The following is a 19,529-nucleotide window of genomic DNA, read 5'->3' as shown; positions in this document are numbered from 1 at the left end:
TTAATTAATTAACTAATTAATTAATCTCCGCCAAAAATAGCAGTTTGCATTTCACAATTGTTTGCGAGCCTCGCCCATCGAGATAATGGACACGGGAAACGGTATACCGGCCTGCCCCGAAATAACGCTCAACCGGATACCCGAAATACGGTAAAGCGAAAAACTCATCCCCGCCTTTAGACGGATTAACGTAAGCCGGCCTGGGCTTTACGGTTTAACCGGTTCGCGATATTCACGGTGACACGCGCGAAATTTCGCCGGCCAATTAAGCGTAGTTTTTCACCCGGGCTAATTTGCGTTAAGGTAATTCAAAGCTTGCGGGATGTGCAAAACGCAATTCACTCGACTCGAGTGGCATAATCCAGATTCACCGTTGTCCGCGGAAAAACTGGTTCCGAGGTGTTACGCATGCAACAGGATTGTTCTAGATTCCAAGGCAGGTTCATTCAGGCGTTAAAATTGACCCACGAGTTTCAGATAATATCATAATTGTTTAACTATACAGTCTGTCGGCGAGAAGGATGGGGGGGGGGGGACCTCGTAGCAAACTATCGTCGAGAAATTACTGTGAGTATACACGGAGAGAATTTCCTTTTATTTAATCGGGAAAATCGTGTAATCGTGGGACAAGAGTTTTTCTTTCAATTTCACCATACAGTTTAATAGTAAAATGTATACTAAGCACAATTACTAGTAAAAAGTGTGGTAAATTTTCAAAAACTCTCATAAGAATTTTCAAAATGCCATGTCGTTCCACGGTTACATGATTTTCAGGATAAATTTTAAGAGAAACTCTCGTGTACTAAAAATGCACGTCTAATTATGACACATATTTAACGATAATATCGCGAAAAATTAAATCCTCCGATCTTCACGTTCGTTGCAAACTTCAAACATTGGGATATTAATACGTAAGGTATCTCGCATCATTATGCAATACTTTAATGGCGAATTTTGGAGACTAATTGAAATCATAAATCCTGAAAATGTAATAGCCTCGGGCTATGGAAGCGATTAAAATTGATCGACGATATTACGTAGCTTAAACGCGTATCAATTTGTTAGTTATCGATTTTCATAATTCTATCAACTATGTAATTACTACCGCCTCTTCAATTATCGAACTTTAATAACGAACTTTCAAGAGTCATAGGCAATAACAAAAATACTGTCACGCTAAATTCCGATTCTTTAATTATTCTCCAAAGTGCGATGCTAAACACACGTCAATTTAGTCCTTGAAGAAATCACTGTCGAATCTGTCGCGTATAGAGTCTGCGGCTTGTATTGATATTTCGGCTTTGTACAAAAAAAACGAAATCAAGCGTTTTCATTGGGTATAAAAATATGGTACTTACATAAACGTTGACTGGAAATAGCTTTTAACAATCGCTCCGTAGTTGCTCCGTTATTGCGTCTTTGCGATATTCATGTAGCACTCACTCGCGAAAGAAAGATTAATTACTCGCGCACTAATTATCAGGATACAATCATCGCGCGACACTTTGCACGGTACTCTGGGTTTTAATCACGTAACGTATACCTTGTCACGTTGCGAGTAAAGAATTGCGTGAAACTAATAAATCTAAAGCAACACAAGTTCTTAACGAACCACCGACGTACAAACGCTACATTTGTTAGATTCTCACGAATATATAAAAAAAAGTGTGACATTAATTACAACTATATTTAATTAACATAAATGTCGCAACGCTACTCGATTTGGAATCAACTTAAGTAATTGCTGCGTTCCGTTAATGACCGCTACTCCACTTGCTGAATTCGAAATTAATTCGGCTAAATTACATTTAAATTGCGGATAAAAACTGGAAGAATATACGATGTGAGATATTTCAAAGAAATAACTATCGGCCGTGAATATCGCAACGATTTATAATTCCTCCCCTCTGCCGTTTAGATTCCGGCCTCGCGTAAGTAACTCACGTAAAATATATACCGATAAATTGCCTTCGATAAACAGGGAATACTTATAAATCACCCTCCATTCTTCATAGAATCCTAAACAGCTCAACGGTAACTTCATTTCCTTTCAACTTGATCGAACGTAATTTTGAAAGTTTGACTAGATTAGGTTTTTCAAAATAAAGTCTTTTCTTGTATTCTACGTAAATTCGTAACTCCAATTAAATGAAGGAACGCTCTTAAAAGATATAACTTGACTTTTTGTACTGCGGTCTCTCACGATTCCACGTCGACTCGCGTTACGAAAAATAAGTACGCGACGACTGAAGGGTTAATCAACGATAATCGCCGTTTGTGAAAGACCATCGCGTTTAGTATTCTTTGGTACTTGTCGCGAGTAACGCGACGACACACGGGGCGGCTCACGCCGTGCTATCCGACGACTCGGGTCTCGCGCGAATGATAGCAGACTGTGATTTTACGTAAACAATGAGCGTACCACGCGCTGTAATAACAGACACCAGGCCGTGCGTAAACCGGCTTGTTTTGCCCCGAGCACGAAATAAACAAAACATGCGCCGAATATTCTGCTCTGCCAATTTTTAAGTGTGCTATTGAAAAGCGGACGAGACGCGACTTCTCGAATCGTAAGAATCAGAGATAGAAAAAAGAAATTATAAATCTTATTTACCGCCAATTGTTATCTCCCTAATATACTTCGCATCGCGTATTCTTTAAATCTTTCGCAATTTAAGTGTAATTTGTCATCGTTTTCGAATGCACTAAGTGGAATAAGTTCGGTTATTAACGGAATATCGCGGCGATGAATTAATTCCATATCGAGCAGCGTTGCGACACTTCTAGTAATTAAATACAGTTAGTTAATAAATATATTTTTTTAATATATTCGTATCAATCCCGCGGCATTAACGTGGCGTTTGTACCTCGGTGATTCGTTAATAAGTCACTTTAGATTCGTTGCATCAACTTTTCTCACGTAGTTCTCTTACAATGCGAGACGCACACGTTACGTGATTAGAGACGGAAGTGCATAAAATATCGCGCGGCCGTAATTAACTATGTTTGTGCAAGTGAATATTGTGTGGACGAAACTCTGCGAGAGGTTTCGTCGCGATGGAAAAGTGTCGTCTCGAAAGATAACGCGAAGATTCACGGGGCGTCGCGCGAATAATAGCACGTGAACTTGCGTACGTTTACAAATCTGTGACCGCGCGAGCTGACGATAAGAACCGTTTTATCACAACAATTGCAAGGCGCGACAGCGTTTGGTATCGTTTAATACTTGTCGCGATCACGTCTCGAGAGGTAATACGAGGATCCACGGAGCGTCGCGCGCCGTTACCTGCTCGCTCGAGCGTCCGAGGGTGAATGGTAGCGCGTCGGCTTTGTTTATCGATAACAGCCGCGCGCCAAACATGCCAAGGTCGCGTGCCTCATACACAGTGCCGAAATAATATTCAACTACAAAATAAGCAGAGACTGAATAATCGTTGCGTTTCAAATATTCTTTCATGAGCGAGTTCTTATTTTCGCTTTCTCTTTCGTAGACTCGTTAATAGCTCACCTGTATCTCACAGTGAGATGTCTTCGTTGTCACGATAAACGATTAATCTCGCGCAATTCAATCACGTCGATCACTTACGACGGACGACTCGTACGATTTGTTCTTTCAAAACCGTACGCGGGAGAGTTTTCTCTTAAAATTTATCCTGAAAATCATGTAATCGTGGGACAACTTGGAGTTTTTTGAAATTTTACCACTTTTCACTAGTAAAATGTATCGTCAAATAGCGCCAACTAAACTGAATATTTATACAAACTAGGTACTTTATTATTTTTTATATTTAAATGTGATATCCGAACAATCGAGCATAAAATTTTATCGTATCGTAATGAGACAAATTTTTAATACTTATCCAATAAAAATATAATGCAAACAAATTTAACACAAATAAATATTTTATTAAAGGATCGTCTTTCCTACTTCAATTGTGGGATACATATCGGTCCTGATTCATGACATTCTACTAGTAAAATGTATGGTAAAATTTCAAAAAGCTATCACCAAGTTGTTCAAAATGCCATGTTCCACGAGTACACGATTTTCAGTAAATTTTAAAAGAAAATCCTCTCCGAGTACAGAACGAGAGTTAAAAGTTATTGTTTCGTGATAATAACGAAAATTATTCGTTTAATTGATGCTTCAATTTAAATAGATATCACATCGCGCTTCGAATTTCTCACAGATTTAAATGTAATACGCTTATCATTTGGACATCTGGAACTATATATTATATTAAAAATCCTTCGTGGAAGAAAGCTACTTCTTTCGCTTTTAATAAAGAAGAAACCATCGGGATTGCACCGTGCGATCGTCGTATTCTGATAGTACGTGCGCGATCGTAATTAACTATGTTTTTGCAGGCGAACGAAACTCTCCGAGAAGAAAAGGAGTCATCGGGCGATGATGGAACAACCGTAGTCCGAGTAATTTATTATACGGCCTCATCATCTTTCAGGATTTTTTACTTTAATTAATCTCTTAAATATATGCCATTAAACTTTTATGTAGCTGAACATTGTATATAACATGTAAACGGCTTTTATAATGCGTAATAATATGAATATGAAATATTAAGTTAAATAAAAAGAATAGTTCATGGAAGATACTTTCGATGAAACTGTCGAATTTGACAAATTCTGAAACCTTTGATCGAGAAAACAATTCATCAAAAGAAAATTTAGCCCCACGCAGATTTATGAGTACAACTTCAGCGCAGTCGTTATCGCATTTTGCAAGCGAGAAAAGCCAATCGAATGTATAAAAGTCCGCGTAAAAAAGCAGAGTGTCCGAACGTGAGCAGGACGACCCGCGATAAAACCTGCATCGGCACTGTCGAACAAACTACCGACGGCTACGATATCGCGGCTATTTATTTCGACGGGGTCGCATTGGTCTTCCACCGAACTTTATCCTCGAAACAATTCTACGACCGAGAGTTACGGAGATCCGTATTTCGCTTCCAGCTTCGCTTCCTGATAAAAGCGCCGGTCGAAAAATTCAAGAGATACGGGAAGCGCCGAGTAATTTATATCGCCTTCTCGAGTAGCGTGGGAAAAAAAAAGCGGAGCATCCTAACCCGATAAATTTGGATTTTCTCGAAGAAGAAACCATTTTAAAACCCGAGCAAAGACGCGAGTAGGTTTTTTATGCCGTTAAATATATTTAAAGGTTCCGACTATATCTTTCAATTGCTCTATCTTTTCTCATTGAATCAACGAAAATACGCAATACCGTTCGTGAAGTTAAAACTAAAAATTATATCGACGATGAAGAAAATTCAAACTAAAAAAATAGAACGGTCGCGCGTGTGCAGGATCTCTGGCTAGCCTACTCCTTATTCTTTCTTTTTCACCGAGAAGAAAGGTATCGCGCCGAGAAGGATAGAGAGTACGTGGCCGGCCACATAGTACGTACAAAATCCGGCTCCAAGCTGGGGTAAGATAATAAATATGCAAAAAGGAGGAGTTCCGATGCCGTAAATAAAAACGGCGGGCTTGCGTGCTGCGCGAGAGTCTGCGGCGAGAGAGGATCCGAAATAAAAGGACGGCAGGGTGGTGTAACAGAGGGTGGAGGAATGCGAAAAGGAGGGAGAGCGGGAGAGGAGGCAGAAATCTACTGCATTCTCCACCTTCGTCTGCGAGAAGTCAAACGCGTGTTGTAATCTCTTGATTTAGTTCGACTTAGCTACGATGAATGCGTCTAGTCGGTACTTTGTCGATTGGGCGAGTTAAGTTCCGAGGCGAGGCGACAAATCAGGACGGATGGGCAGCGTTATAGGCGGTTGGATCGGTATCGCGGCGGTCGGGCAATCATTCGGCGGCGATGTTCGCGGAGGGACACTCACCGTCCGGCGGAAGACTGCGCGCGGCGTGAGGAAATTTCGGAAGCGGCGAGATTCCTCATCGATCTCGAGCTCGTTCGAAACGCCATTCATAGCGCGCAGTCCCCGGAGCTGCTTGCGTTGACATTCATTTGCGTCTGTTCCGAATAATTCGTCTAATCAAGGTGCCGATCATTTTTCATTCGACACGCGTTTTTTAAAAAATCTTAAGCATAACGTGAAAAATATCATATACAAAAATTTTCCACACGGAGAGAATTTTCCCTGAAAATCGTGAGACAACGTGGCATTTTAAACAACTTTACGAGAGCTCTTTAAAGTTTCACTATACATTCTACTAGTAAAATGTACGGTAAAATGTCACAAAATTCTTCGAAACGTCACGTCGGCCCACGATTACATGATTTTCAGGATAAATTCTCAGAGAAAATTCTTTCCGTGTAAGTACGTCACGTATGAACGTTGTTTTATTAAAATTCAAGATGACTCCAAGAGTGAGATCACAGACATATTCGCGCGATTTGTCCGAGCAACACCATTTTATTACTGAAATGAATTAATTAAAATTCATATTGTATGAAAAGCGATCTTGTACCGCTTACGAAACAAAAGCGAGGCGATCTGTATGAGAAGTGTCTGTTTTATCGCGGAGTAAAAGCTGCGTATTTGTAATCCGTTGGACCAGCACAGAAATATAATACAATAATTTCGGACACGTACCCACGCACGCATAAAATTCGAACGAGGGTGAATCAAGTGCCGTGATAATCGCGGTAACGTTGTTACAAACTTCTACCCTCGTTTACTCAGCGCTGTCGTTTTGCGCAATAATGTTCGCCGGTTAATACGCAACTTTAATCGGGCATTACAACGTAACAGCGTGTAATAGGTAGCGCTCCATCGCGTTATACGCCGCGCAGACAAATCGATAGATCATCCCCGGTCGCGTACGCGCCAGGGTATCGCTACAGGGTATTTCGCACTCACCTGCACCCGCTGTCGATGCCGATCTTGTTTCCGCTGCCGCCTCTCCAGTTCCTCCTTCCTCTCGATCAGCGACCTTATCTCGACAGCCGCCACGGGAGCCGTCGTATCGTCGGGCACGTTGCCGCACGAGGGTAATCTTCTCAACGTTGAAATCGGCTCCTCCTCCCCCTCGCTGTAACTCTCTACCAGGAGCTCCGAGTCGCTCTGGAAGTGAATTAATCCCGTTCCCGGATAACGAGTCGTGGCAGCGATCGGATTTAACGGATCCGACGGGAAAGATCCCCGCTCTTCGATTTTCGCTTCGACATTTCGTAATCGGCCCCTTCGTCATTGTTTACGGGATTCCACGAACTCTCGATACTTCGCGCGATATATCCACTTTGACTATGACGTAGAGGAAAGTCCCCTATTACGAGACCGGTTTCTAATATGAGACAGCGGAGATTCTACTAAATTAATAGGCATCGTCTGTTGGCTCCACCAATTTATTGCCCTTGGAGCGAGATCCGTTTAGTGGAAAATTCATTGTTAGATTGTGTACTCCGCCGCGAGAGAAAAGTGTAAGTGAAGTTGAAAAGCTGCTATCCTATATTAGAAGCTTATCTCTTAATAGATGACTTTCCTCTATACACGCGAGATGCGTCGGCTAAAGATAATTTTGTAAGATAGTCTACGGTAAAAAGATAATTTTTTGACCGACCACGGTCGGTTCCTTTGTTGCCTCCAAAATCATTTCGCGGAACTGCAAGCGCGCCCGAATGCGTTTTCTTTAGAAGCAAGGGTAGGCGGGGACTAGATTTACGACAGTTACCACGTACCTGTGTCGGCGGCGAACTCGGCGAACTCGTGCTCGAAGCCTCGACCACGGAAACATATTCGCTGACGCCGGTCTCGCTTTTCTGCAATTTCAGCACCGGTGTCTCCAAGCCGCACAAGAACACTTGACCGAAGAAGAGGATCTTGCTTATCCTGAGGCACATCTGAGCCACTTCCTGAAAACACGTCGCGAGTTTACCCATGCGATGGAAGTCGGGCGATGCCGCGCGGATGCCCCGGGTACAAACACTGGTGCACTAAAAGTCCTACCGGGACTTTGAAATATCTCGAGACACGGGGGGGCTCTGTTTCAAGCTTGCTTGCGAAGTTTGTTACCAACAAGGGGCACGAGTCTCGCAGATAATGCGCATCAGCGCGATCGTCGAAGACGTAACGTGTAATGTGAATTACCATATCTTCCGTTTTCTCCACGTAGCACGGGTCCTGCGGATTCAGCATGAGAGGAGTGAATCCGGCCAGCGTGATATCTTCCGGTAGTTTAACGAGTTCCAGGCCTGAAATCAAACGTAGAGATCCGGTCACATCCTTTATGCACGAGGACCGATGCTCGATACAGAAAGTTTTGCGATCGTGCCAAATCAGATCCTCTTTCAGAAGCATACGGACCCTGAATTCGCGCGACCGACGACGTACGGAGATCTGTATCACGTATCGCGAAAGGAGCTCGGACGTTTATGCGGCACGATTTAAAATCGACAGAGCGCGCTCGCGGTTCAAACGATCCGTTGTCTGTCGTGCGCGGCGTTAAGATTTTACAACGCACACACGGGCGTAGATAAATTGTCAACGATATAAAAATTGCCACGTCCGAGTCGAAATTTTGGCCCCGTGTTGAACCTTTAATTCTATTATACGACAGTAAAAGAGGTCGAACTGCAAGTATAAAATTTACTCCTACTTTAAAACTGATAGTGTCGGAAATTTCTACTTTTGCCAAGCTAGCATTAAAGTGGGTCCTTTTAAGTAGGAGCTAAAGTAAATTTTTAGAATTTTAAAGATTCGAGGGAGGAGTAAAAAAATATAATGTCATCAAAGTAGGTTATTACTGGTCTATGTAGGTGTAATCTTAGATCTTTTTACTTAGATCAGCTATTAATTAGGTGTAAATTATCCTTAAAAGTGTCAAAATGGTACCAAAATTGCGACTCGAGACCTTGCAATAAAATTGTATAACGTTGATCGTTGGATACTTTGACGCGAAGAGTTTTCTAAATTCTTCGTACACATGAATTTTGCATCTACACCCTGAAAAAATCTATCCCAAGCAAACATTAGCGGGAATAAACGAATGAGCAATTCCTTCAGTGCAAACTCATTCTCGCAAGTATAATAGAAGTGGCCTATTATGAGATAGGCTGCTAATATGAGATAGTGGGGGTTTCTGTTCAATTAATAGGCATCATCTGTTGATTCCACCATTAATTTATTGCCCTTGGAGCGAAATCTGTTTAGTGGAAAATTCATTGTTAGATTGTGTAATCGTTGCGAAAGATTTGAGATTGAATTTGAAAACCTGCTATCTCATATTAGAAACCAATCTCGTAATAGAGGACTTTCCTCTACTGACACCGCCGTCCGAATTCGTCAATACAAGTTGTTCATCATGAACCCGGTTTTAAACGCAAATATCAAAAGATTGTTTAAATTTAAACAATCAATTGTGGATAAACTCAATTAACTGTTAACGACTTCGGAGCAGGCAAAGGTAGCGTTAACGAAAGGCCGCGATCGGATTACGGCTCTGACGAACTTATTAATGCCAGTCAGCCGTACCCTCGCCGATATGTGCGTAACGATATTCGCTATGAGCCACGCGTATTGACGTCCGCACATACGTACTCGGTTTAGAGGTAAGTGTACCGCGAGCAAGGACGCGCCGTGAAACTGGAACGCGCGTTTCCAGGCGACCGGACCCGTTGGAAGACCCAGTTCGAGACCGAACTCGCGATCAAGTTTAGTGATCTGTCAAAAATAGAAATATCCGCCGTATTCCGCTCGCGAAAAGCGTACGCGTTCGCGATCGACCACTGTGGTTCTTGACGGCCTGCCAGTGATCGTTGACAACTATCAGCGAACAATCGGTTGTAGGTTCACTACAAAGCCGACGGGATAAAAAGTAGTTTTGGTACCGAAGAATATAAGAATGTAGCCCCAATCATTTTAACGATAATATAACGCTCTGACTCTTTGCCTCTAAATATTGGAGAACCGTTGATGCGATATTCTTCTCGGGCTAAAATGAAGCCGAAAAGATGAAGGCCCGTATTCTGGACCCTCTTTTATCAATAAAAGCGCCCGTAAAAGTGCCAATAAGCCATCTGATTGGCTACAAGCGGTGCCGTTACTAGGCGGTATGCGATGTACGCTCCAGCGTAGGGCGCAAAATTTGGAGGTACGCGCGAGTGAGTCTCAGCGTAGGGGCGCCTAAGGTCCGGTTTCACCAATGTTGTTTAAACTTAACTTAATTTACAGCTTCAAGTATGTTTGACCATAGGAGAGTTTGCTTACCGTCAGTAATGATTAAAAATTGAGTGTGGAAACTTATAGTCAACCCAACTGGCTAGTTACTTTATTAGTTTACCACGTCTCGACCCTATTTTTTGGGTCCTCTTCAAGTGGTACTGCAAATCAACAACTAACCAAAGTCCGAATAATTAATTTCATAGTCAAAGGTTAAAAAATAATTACACTGTTAAAGACAATACCTGAGCTTAATTCGTTCTTTGTCTCTTTTCAACTGTTACTTTAGAAAATGAATTAAATTAAGATTTTAAAGTTAAGCGACGTTTGGTGAAACGTTCTTAAGCATGTTGTAACGTCACCGTTGATGCCGTTACAAGACGGTATACAATACGCTCTAGCGTAGGGCGCAAAATTTGGAGGAGTGCGCGAGCGAGTCCCAGCGTAGGGTCGCTTAAGCACGTTGTAACGTCACCGACTACAGGTCACTTTTAGAAACGCTTTTGTCGATAGAAAAGAAATCAGAATACGGGCCTAAATCTATGCTATTTTACAGAGTGTAAAATAATGAACTGTCATCGGTTTTACATCCACAGCTCGAAGAGCTGGACGATCCGGCCGGATGAATCGCCGATGCGTGCTAAATTCGTACGGTCGCCGGAAAATCTGCGGAAGATCGCAAAGCCGGGTCGTCTTCGTGGCGAGGTCCACGCGTGAATGGGCTTCGAGGCAATGCAATTTGTGTATTCATAACATGCGCCGCGGCAATGCATATAGTGGCGATGTGGCTCGCACGCACGCTGAAAGACCATTGGCCAGCACGCTAGTAAAACGGCTGCAAGAGAATGGCATTGCAGTGGTCATGTCGAACGTATTCACCGTTACGCAACCGTCGCGCCAGCTATCTACGGGTCAACAGACCGGGCACCGACTTCACCGACTTCGAGGAACGCGACTTTTTCGATTAAGTCTGGTCCAGGTCAGCCCGCGAGAATCGCTCGCATCTCATCCGCGCGTTCCGATCGGTGGCCATTTCTCTCGCTGTTCGCGCGCGCTTAATCAGCGTGAACGTCATCGAAATGCCGCAATAAGTAATGCATTTTATTACTATTGGTTGCTAATAATTTACCGACGAGAGATATATTTCGGAGTCGTCAGCTGCGAATAAAATATTACTCTTAGAGTTGACAGCAGAAAATAGAAATAATGTCGAAAATATTCTTCGAGGGTGAATTTATCGACTAAGTTGTCGGAAAATAATAAATGTTCGATAAATCTTTCGTCAGCAAAGTAGTCATTTATATATATATTAAATAACATTAAGGAATTTGTATTTAAAGTTTCTATGATATCCTTTTTCGAATTATTTGCGTTCCGCTCTTATCAACTATTCAGTGCTACCGAACTGACTTTCCTTCACACAGTCGAGTACATTCCCTTACCTTCCACGCGATCTTCCGTGTCCTTGCCTTGAATCAGAGTCGTTCTGGTGTAATTTAATTTCTCTAGAAGATTCACCATCGTCGCCAGTCTGCTCCACGCGTCTCCCGGCGGGCTGTAACAAACGAGAGGATAGAATTAAACCTCCAAGTTTTGTAACATTCATTAAGATCCGAGGGGATCGCTCGCGGCTGCACGTCACGATAAAAGTCCAGCGTGATTTGGACAAAACTCAGGCGAATTCGATCGTTCGTCTAATACATAATTCAAACGCCGAGAGCGAGGAAGGAATTCGATAATGCCAAGGTCTAATTTCTTTCTACGTTTTAGCCGATTAGACCGAGCTCCCTTCCAAGTCCGAGCCCATCGATCGAGTGATTTATCATTTGCGCCGCATTCAGATGAGATATAACGATCTCTGATTCCCCAAAATTATACATTTTTTTTTTACTAGACTTTCCTGCATCGCTCGACGCCACCTCGGCGCCGCGAGGCCGACGAACTTCTCTTACATCTCGAGATAATATTCGGGACTAATTTTCTACGGGTTTCAGATTCCTCATTATTGTTTTTGTAAGAGTGACGGCGTAAGTGCCCGGACAGCTCGCGAGGTTTGCCGGCTGTGCAAACAACACTTGCTCAAGCATTGGCTTGTAAAAAAAAAAATAAATAAATAATCAGGCAAATTGCTGCTTGGCTTTCTTTGCCACCGGCTACCTGGCGTACACTTAACGCGCGGTAAACATTTTCGGTTCTGGATCACTCGTCACGCGACGAATTCTTGCCACAAGGGGTACAATTACCGCATCCGACGTGACCGAGGCCCCCGATGAAATTCCGTTTGCCGAAAACAAAGTTTCGATGCGTCGCACGAAAACCGCGTCGGGATAGCCGGCGAGATTCGCGGCTTCCGCGTGCGATCGCGGCGGGACGCACGTTGAATTTTCGCACGCCTCCGCGTGGGACGTGGCGCGATTTCGCGCAGGCTACGGTGAGATACATAAATCTGCGATCCGAATGAGCGCGATTGGAAGAAGAAAATAAAAAGGGACAAAACGGGCGGCGCGGATAAAATTTATATCCGCAACCATTTGTGGCGCGAAGGAGGCGGCGGACGTGGGCCCTCGCGCGAACATGATATATCCCCGCGCGACTATTCATTATCAATGTCGAGAATTACATATTGGAAATTATTGCGGCAGGGAAGGGGGACCCGCGCGCGCGTAATGCGCGCGGCGGATAATAATAATAATAGATCACGGATTTATACATTTAATGTACTTCGTATGACCGGCGGCCCGCTCGTTCCACCGACGTTATTAACGACTTACCCGCGGCAGGGCATACGTTTTCCATTCGCCACTTCCGTATTACTGTAAAGCCAAAGTCGCTCGTTCAATTAATTCTTTCGTTGCGCGTAGCGGGCCCCGAGATCGCGCAAATTCTCACCGTGCGAAACAAGAGCAACCTGAAAGAATGCGCAATGCCGGAAATGCGCGGCGGTTATATTCCGCGTGTTAGTGCCTCGTCACGATGTAAAGCGACATTACTTATTGCTCGCCTCGCGATTGCGAAAGAGGAACGGGCTTGGCTATAAATTTTTAGCGCGTAAACCCCGTCGTCCCGACGTGGCGGCCACGGAATCTCAATGATACACGTGCGACGACGACGGCGACGACGGAGATCACGTGAGAAGGGGGCAACCATACCGATCGCTTAATTTTCGCGACGGAGGTGCGTGCGGTCCCCGGCGCGATTAATCGGCCGGCGTCGTTAAAGGTCATCGGTTAATCGTGTCTGCCATGGGGCCTCGCCGTCGCGCGGGTCCGCGTCCGCGTTGAATCGTCGCGCGCCGCTCCGAGTGCAACGGCGATCAAGATCGAGAGAGGATCCCGCGCTGCGCGGCGTCCTTGCCAAGGAAACGCTTGACTCACGTAATTGTTAATCGCTAACGAGCAACAATGATTAACCTATCCCAGGCAGATAGTAGCCATTGGTTACGCAAAAAAAAAAAAACACTTGCGTTACGAGACGTTACGAGCGAGAGAGAGCGAGAGAGCGCGCGCGCGCGAGAGAGAGAGAGAGAGAGAACGAGAGACGGAGAGCAAGAGTAAGAGGGGAAGAGGGAGCCTTGAGGCTCGTTTAATGGACAGTAGATTGCATCAGTCGGACAAGCGTGACTCTCGCGCTCTTATCCCCCTCTCTCTCTCTCTGTCTCTCTTACCGGCTCTTATTCTTCTTTTATTTTATCTCATTAGCGAAACTCGCGCCGAGAAGCCGACGACGCGCCGTGCGTCGATAAGATGGACGGCGCACTGCTCTTTCTCTCTCTCTCTCTCTCTTTCTTTCTTTCTCCTCCCTGGTCTTCTTCGCAAGCGCGCACGAAGCCCCGCGCATCAAAAAGTATTCGCTCACGTTTGCGTATGATCAATTCGAAACGCGCCGGCCCGGCCCCTTTGTGAAACGCCCGGCCTGCGGGGTCCCTCGAGAGCACCGGGCAGGGCGTCGTGGGTTTTCCCCGTGCTCTTCTTAGGTCCCTTATTTAATGGCGTGATTCAGCACGGGGCACGCCGCAATTCGGGGGCCCAACGGGCTCGCGCCGGGTGTGCGGGAAGGTAAAGCTCTCAAATCGATGTCTCATTATTCGCACGAGTTCAGCAAGTGGAAAATTATCAGGTAAAATTGAATTAAGTGAATATATATTGGATGAAAATACTGCGATCAAAGGACATCGTCCGTTAAAATCCACGATATTAATATCTTATACAATTTCTCTATATTATAAATCAATTAAGTAGTGTTTCCGCGATTGTTGATTTTTCCGATTAAATCATATATAATACAATGAAATTTATCCGATGAAATTGGATTATCCGATTGTATTTAATCGGATACTTTTCTCAGTCCGGTAATTTATGTAACTCTCGAAATGCTAGAAACACTATCAGACATAAATTAACGTGACACTTGAGCATCTCGCGCCAGTGACCTCAGTGCCCAGCACGCCAATCCGTTCTTTTCCCCCCTTTCTCCGAGACTTTGTCAATCAAATTGCGGCAGCGGTACAAGAGTTATGAATCGGAAACGGAGCGAGAGGCATTACAATCACGAACACGTGTCGCCGCGCCACGGGAACACACGTCCGACCGCCCCGCGGGTGTCGCGAGACGTCTTTACCCGCGAGAGTTTCTCACACACCGCGCGCGCGATTCGCCGGGGCGCATCACCGCGCGAAGAAATTAATAGTCCGATACAACAGCCATAATTCAAAACACCTCAAGTGTCAACCTGAATTAATAGTCGCTACGCGCAGCTGCGACGAAGCGACCCGTGGCCGAATGCGGCGCGCGAGTCGGCGTGGAGAGAGAGAGCCACCCTACAAATCTCCTTCCCTCATCCCTCCCTCCTCGGAGGACTAATCCGTTCGACAAAGGCGCGACGTGGACCGCCGATATCTCGCAGCATCCACGCGAGCAAGCCCGCTCTCTCTCCCTCCGCCTCTCTCTCACCCCGTCTCTCCCTATCTCTCCCGATCTCTCCCGATCTCTCCCTGTCTCTCCCGGTCTCTTCCTGTTTCTCCGTGTCTCTCGGTTTCTTCGTGTCTCTCCCTGTCTCTCTACGTCTCTCCGTGTCTCTCCCTGTCTCTTCCCCCCCCCCTCTCTCTCTCTCTCTCTCCCGTTGTGAAATCAGAACAGATATGCGGTAATAATTAAAGCGGGGCGGTAAATTATGTATATATTCACGGCGAGAGAGAAGCGATGGTGGAAAACAGTGCCGCGGGAAACCTGTGCGAGACGCGCGCGACTCGCGAGAAGATCGAGCCTCGATACGATGCAGCGGTTGACCGTGACCTACGCCACGCTCGCTTCCATCACGTCCTCCCCGTTCCCTCCTGCCCCTCGTGAGATATCGGCTCTCGCTAGAACACACTCGCGTCTATTTAAGCATGGCACGGCCGATCGAATGAAACGTATGCGGGAATTTAACGCGCCCTTGTTGCCAATTTGTCGCTCCTCCTCCCCCCCCCCTCCTCTCTCGATTTTACACGTCGTTCCGCTTCGTTGAAAACAGTAGTCAGCCAAAATTCACAGGTGGCGCAAAAACAGGAAGATTTTTGAAAGCCGATAGGCGCGCCCGGAGCATCTTCGCACGAGTCTATAATTTATCTCGATAGTTAAATATGATTAGATTTCGATAGCACTTTGCACGCTAATGATCTGTCCCGCTCCCAGAATCGAAATTATCCCGAGGCCAGCCGTCATTGAGCATGATCGCGCTACGTGCTGAATGCCTCGCGACAGTTACGAGCCCGCGGCTAAAGACGTTCGGATAACAATTATTCTCGTATTAATATCGTCTTTCGCGCTAATCTCCCGATTTATAAGGTCCTAAAGCGTATTCGGGAATGATTAATTTCAAGATTTACATTTAATTTACAGTTTATTTATCGATATCGAGTGCTGTAAGAAACGACTAGAGACGACAGAGTCACTTAATCACTACACCCAGAAAAAATATATAGGCCGGTATTCATAGTCAAATCTTATATTTAAGGCCGTCTACAGATCATCATCGGATACCCCATCGTCAATAAAAAGTTCCATACAATATCTTTAGATAAATTCAAGATGGTCTTGAATATAAGATCTGACTGTGAATACTGGCCTTAGGTTAAACAAATGAGATACGTCATGTTTCTTTGAATCTACTAAATTTTTATTTACTTCTACTAAAACACTTGCTAGATTTGAAGAAATAGATATGAATTCTCTTAAAAATTCCAGTCTCAATCAAATAAAATTTTAGTTGAGTAAAGAAATCATTTCTTTGAAATTGAATAAAAATCTGGTAAAGTCAAAATTTGATTTTAAACAGACTTTTTCTGGGTGTAAGTTGTCGTTAAATACGTTCTTTTAATCAGACATGCTTAATTATGAAAATTATAAAAAAGTTTTATCTACTTGGATCTCAAAAATTACGTTTAATTTATGTGTAATTATTTGAATTATTGTTAGTGTCATATTTGTAACTTTCTCGTTACGTGAATTACACGGTAATAATAATTATTATTAAGCTCAAACAGATAATAGGAATACGTGTAAATTATTCCAAATAGCAATTATTATATTAATAAATAGATGCCTGAATCCCTCACTCGAACCCTTCGCAATTCATCATCCCCGACATCGCATGTCGGCCTCAGCGAGTGCAGATTTTTACGCAACGTAAATTCCCCCGCAAATGTCGCATTCCCTGGGAGCCGATTCAAGCCACGCGAACCACAAAACCAGGATCGGAAAGTTCAAGATACGTCGAACATTTCTGTCGCACGCTACAATCCTGGGCGCACGCGATATTCACGCGCCAGCGTCTAACTCTAATCCCGAAGGTATGACTCGGCGACGCGCGGTTAACGCGCGTAGCAAAGTTGTAATTAATCCAAGACACAGGGCGGTCCGTGAGCTAAGCGAAATTTACGTTGCGAAACAATATAAAGAGATTAGGGACGAACAGGTACGGTGACTAAAGGCCGCGTGCACGCAAATCTCATTTTCCCTTATTGAGTTTAAGATTAAGAAACTTACCCGACTCTGTAATCCGTGCAAGACGGCGGAGGATTCCAAACGGTGCTGTGGCAGAGCATCCAGTCGCACCAGATCTGCGGAAGCAAACGTGATAGCATAGTAAAGTTTACAGCCCGTCAATTTCCACGTGTATGTAGGCAGCTAGGGCTAACGAAATGTCGCGATATCCACACGCGGCAAGCCTTTTAACTGAACTTGCAACAACAATTTACTTTCCGAACCGTTTCGATCCTAGTCTATAGAGGAAAGTCCTCTATTATGAGATGGGATTCTAATATGAGATTGCAGGTTTTCGACGTCCAAATTCAATCACAAATCTTTCGCAACGATTACGCGATCTAACAATCAACTTTTCCCGAAACAGATTACACTCCAAGGGCAATAAATTCATGATGGAACCAACAGATGACGCCTATTAATTTAGCAGAAACTCCGCTATCTCATAATAGGAGGACTTCTCTCTAGTCAAATGTCAGGAATTAAAAAAAACAACTGCGCGCCGAAAAGAGTAACGTCAACGAGAGGAGTGAAGCAAAAGTCCCAACGATTCCGAGTCAAAAACGCTCACGGATTATTTCCTGCCTCGCATAAAAGCCTGTCATTTGAGGAAGATACTTTTTTCCCCAATTTTTATTCCCCCCCCCCCCCCGTTTACAGTCTTTATCAAGTTTTTAACTGTCGGAGAACGCGCCAAAGTGCCTCGCTATTTATAGACACTCCCGCGAGACGCTTTTTTCATCGAGCACGTCCATCCATCCTCATAAAGTGAAACATATTCCAGCGGCCTTGTATCACGTCTACTTTATCGGCAATATTAATGGTCTCACCTCAGTCGTAAGCGCGAGTCCGGCTATTATTCCTTGTATCAGCTCGCATTCCGATAGTAATCATTGTTTCCTTTTTTTTTTCCCTCCCCCTTCGCATCTTTTCCTCGTTAGCCGAGAAATACGTGGCGATTGTGCAGACGCGCTAATTTCACAGTACGTGTATTAGCGAAGTATTTACTTAATGACGATTTAATGCCGTAAAATCGACAGTTAATCGGTGACGAGCTGCTATTTCCCGTGAACCGAAAAGATTGTGCTCCGTTTAGCGTACACCGAGAAAGATGTCCGATTAAATGTAATCAAATGATCCAATAACACGGTAACAAATATATCCGATTAAATTGTACATCCGATGAAAAATGTGATCGGTTTTCGATCAAGTTTCATCGGTAACTGCATTTCATCGGATGTATCCATAATTTTATCGGTAAACGTAATCGGAAAAATTAACCGTCGGGAACGCTATTTGATCGGTTTATCCGATGGAAATTTTTCTCAGCGTATAGGATTAGCATTTCTTTGAGCACCTCATTTCAAGGAACATCGCCAATCCGTTTTTTCGGCTACCGATCTCATTCTTCCGATCTTGCGCAGCTAAGTCACGTAATTACCGTATCGCTTTACGATCGATCTTTTATACCGGCATGATGCCGAGTCAAGAAATCGATCGCTTCGAAGGTTCCGACGTTCCGATCGCTAATGCGCACGATCGCGACTACGCGCGATAGGTGGATTAATTGTGAGTTGCGTAATGAATCGCGAACGCGATCGGATCTGGATCTGACGTATCGGCCACCGCAGCGGATGCGTGGGTGCGAGACCCTCGCGCGGCGCTTCATAAATTCTCCGATGATTAAGCGCGTTCGAGGCCTGCGACAGCGACGGGAAGTAAGAATCGGATCGCGCTGACGAAGCAAACGGCGAGGAAGGGTGTTCTTCCAGATTGATGCAGTCGCGATCTGGACCAGTGATAATCAACCGGCGGTCCGCCATAAATTATCCCGTGGGAAGCGGCAGCGAATAAAACAACTAAACAGCCACGAACGAGCGGATGAACGTTATTCACTTTTTTTTTACGAGCACGCATCTATTTGTACTGGCTGCCGAGACACGAAAATATCGCGATACGGCTAGCAAGAAGCTGAGAGGTTGGCCGCCACTGCTCCAGATCTAATTATTCCGTAATGGCAAGCTACGGACGATGGACGTGATCGAGGCAACGTTTCGACTCGGAAATTGACTTACGCTCGCCGGCTCGCGTCGCGAAACGCAATTAAGACTTCGCTCAGCCGATACGTATTGATGGGGGGGGGGGGTATAAGAGGGGGGCGGGGAAAGTACCTTAATAGCCGGTAGAAGCACTTGGAGATCCTCGCCGACCACCAGCCTCGGTTCCTGCTCGCTATCTAGCTGAGCTTTCAGCAAAAATACACCGCGCTCCAAGATCAGGCTGAACATCTGCAGCGATACGACGAGCGCCCGTTCTTGGACCTCCGATCTATAGCCTTGTTCCATCTGAGACTCTGCAATAAAAAAATCACAAT

General features: G+C 44.6%; 1 protein-coding gene across 4 annotated transcripts in view; it reads right to left on the bottom strand.

Annotated features, from left to right (window-relative positions):
* The window catches only part of LOC105566148 (telomerase-binding protein EST1A), a 100,592-nt gene that overhangs the window by 29,991 nt on the left and 51,072 nt on the right, over nt 1-19,529 (bottom strand). For all 4 annotated transcript variants that reach the window (XM_012019919.1, XM_012019917.1, XM_012019921.1 and 1 more), the window contains 6 exons: nt 19,327-19,508; nt 17,159-17,232; nt 11,576-11,688; nt 8,064-8,167; nt 7,655-7,828; nt 6,837-7,040 (listed from right to left, as the gene is read on the bottom strand). In XM_012019919.1, the coding sequence (XP_011875309.1) occupies nt 6,837-7,040; nt 7,655-7,828; nt 8,064-8,167; nt 11,576-11,688; nt 17,159-17,232; nt 19,327-19,508 (851 nt within the window). The remainder of the gene's footprint in view (nt 1-6,836; nt 7,041-7,654; nt 7,829-8,063; nt 8,168-11,575; nt 11,689-17,158; nt 17,233-19,326; nt 19,509-19,529) is intronic.

Source organism: Vollenhovia emeryi, unplaced genomic scaffold (assembly GCF_000949405.1).
Source record: "Vollenhovia emeryi isolate VEMERY1.0 unplaced genomic scaffold, V.emery_V1.0 DF939146.1, whole genome shotgun sequence".
NCBI classification, from domain to species: Eukaryota; Metazoa; Arthropoda; class Insecta; order Hymenoptera; family Formicidae; genus Vollenhovia; species Vollenhovia emeryi.
Note: the sequence above shows the minus strand (reverse complement) of the source record. Positions and strands in the feature narration are given on the sequence as shown.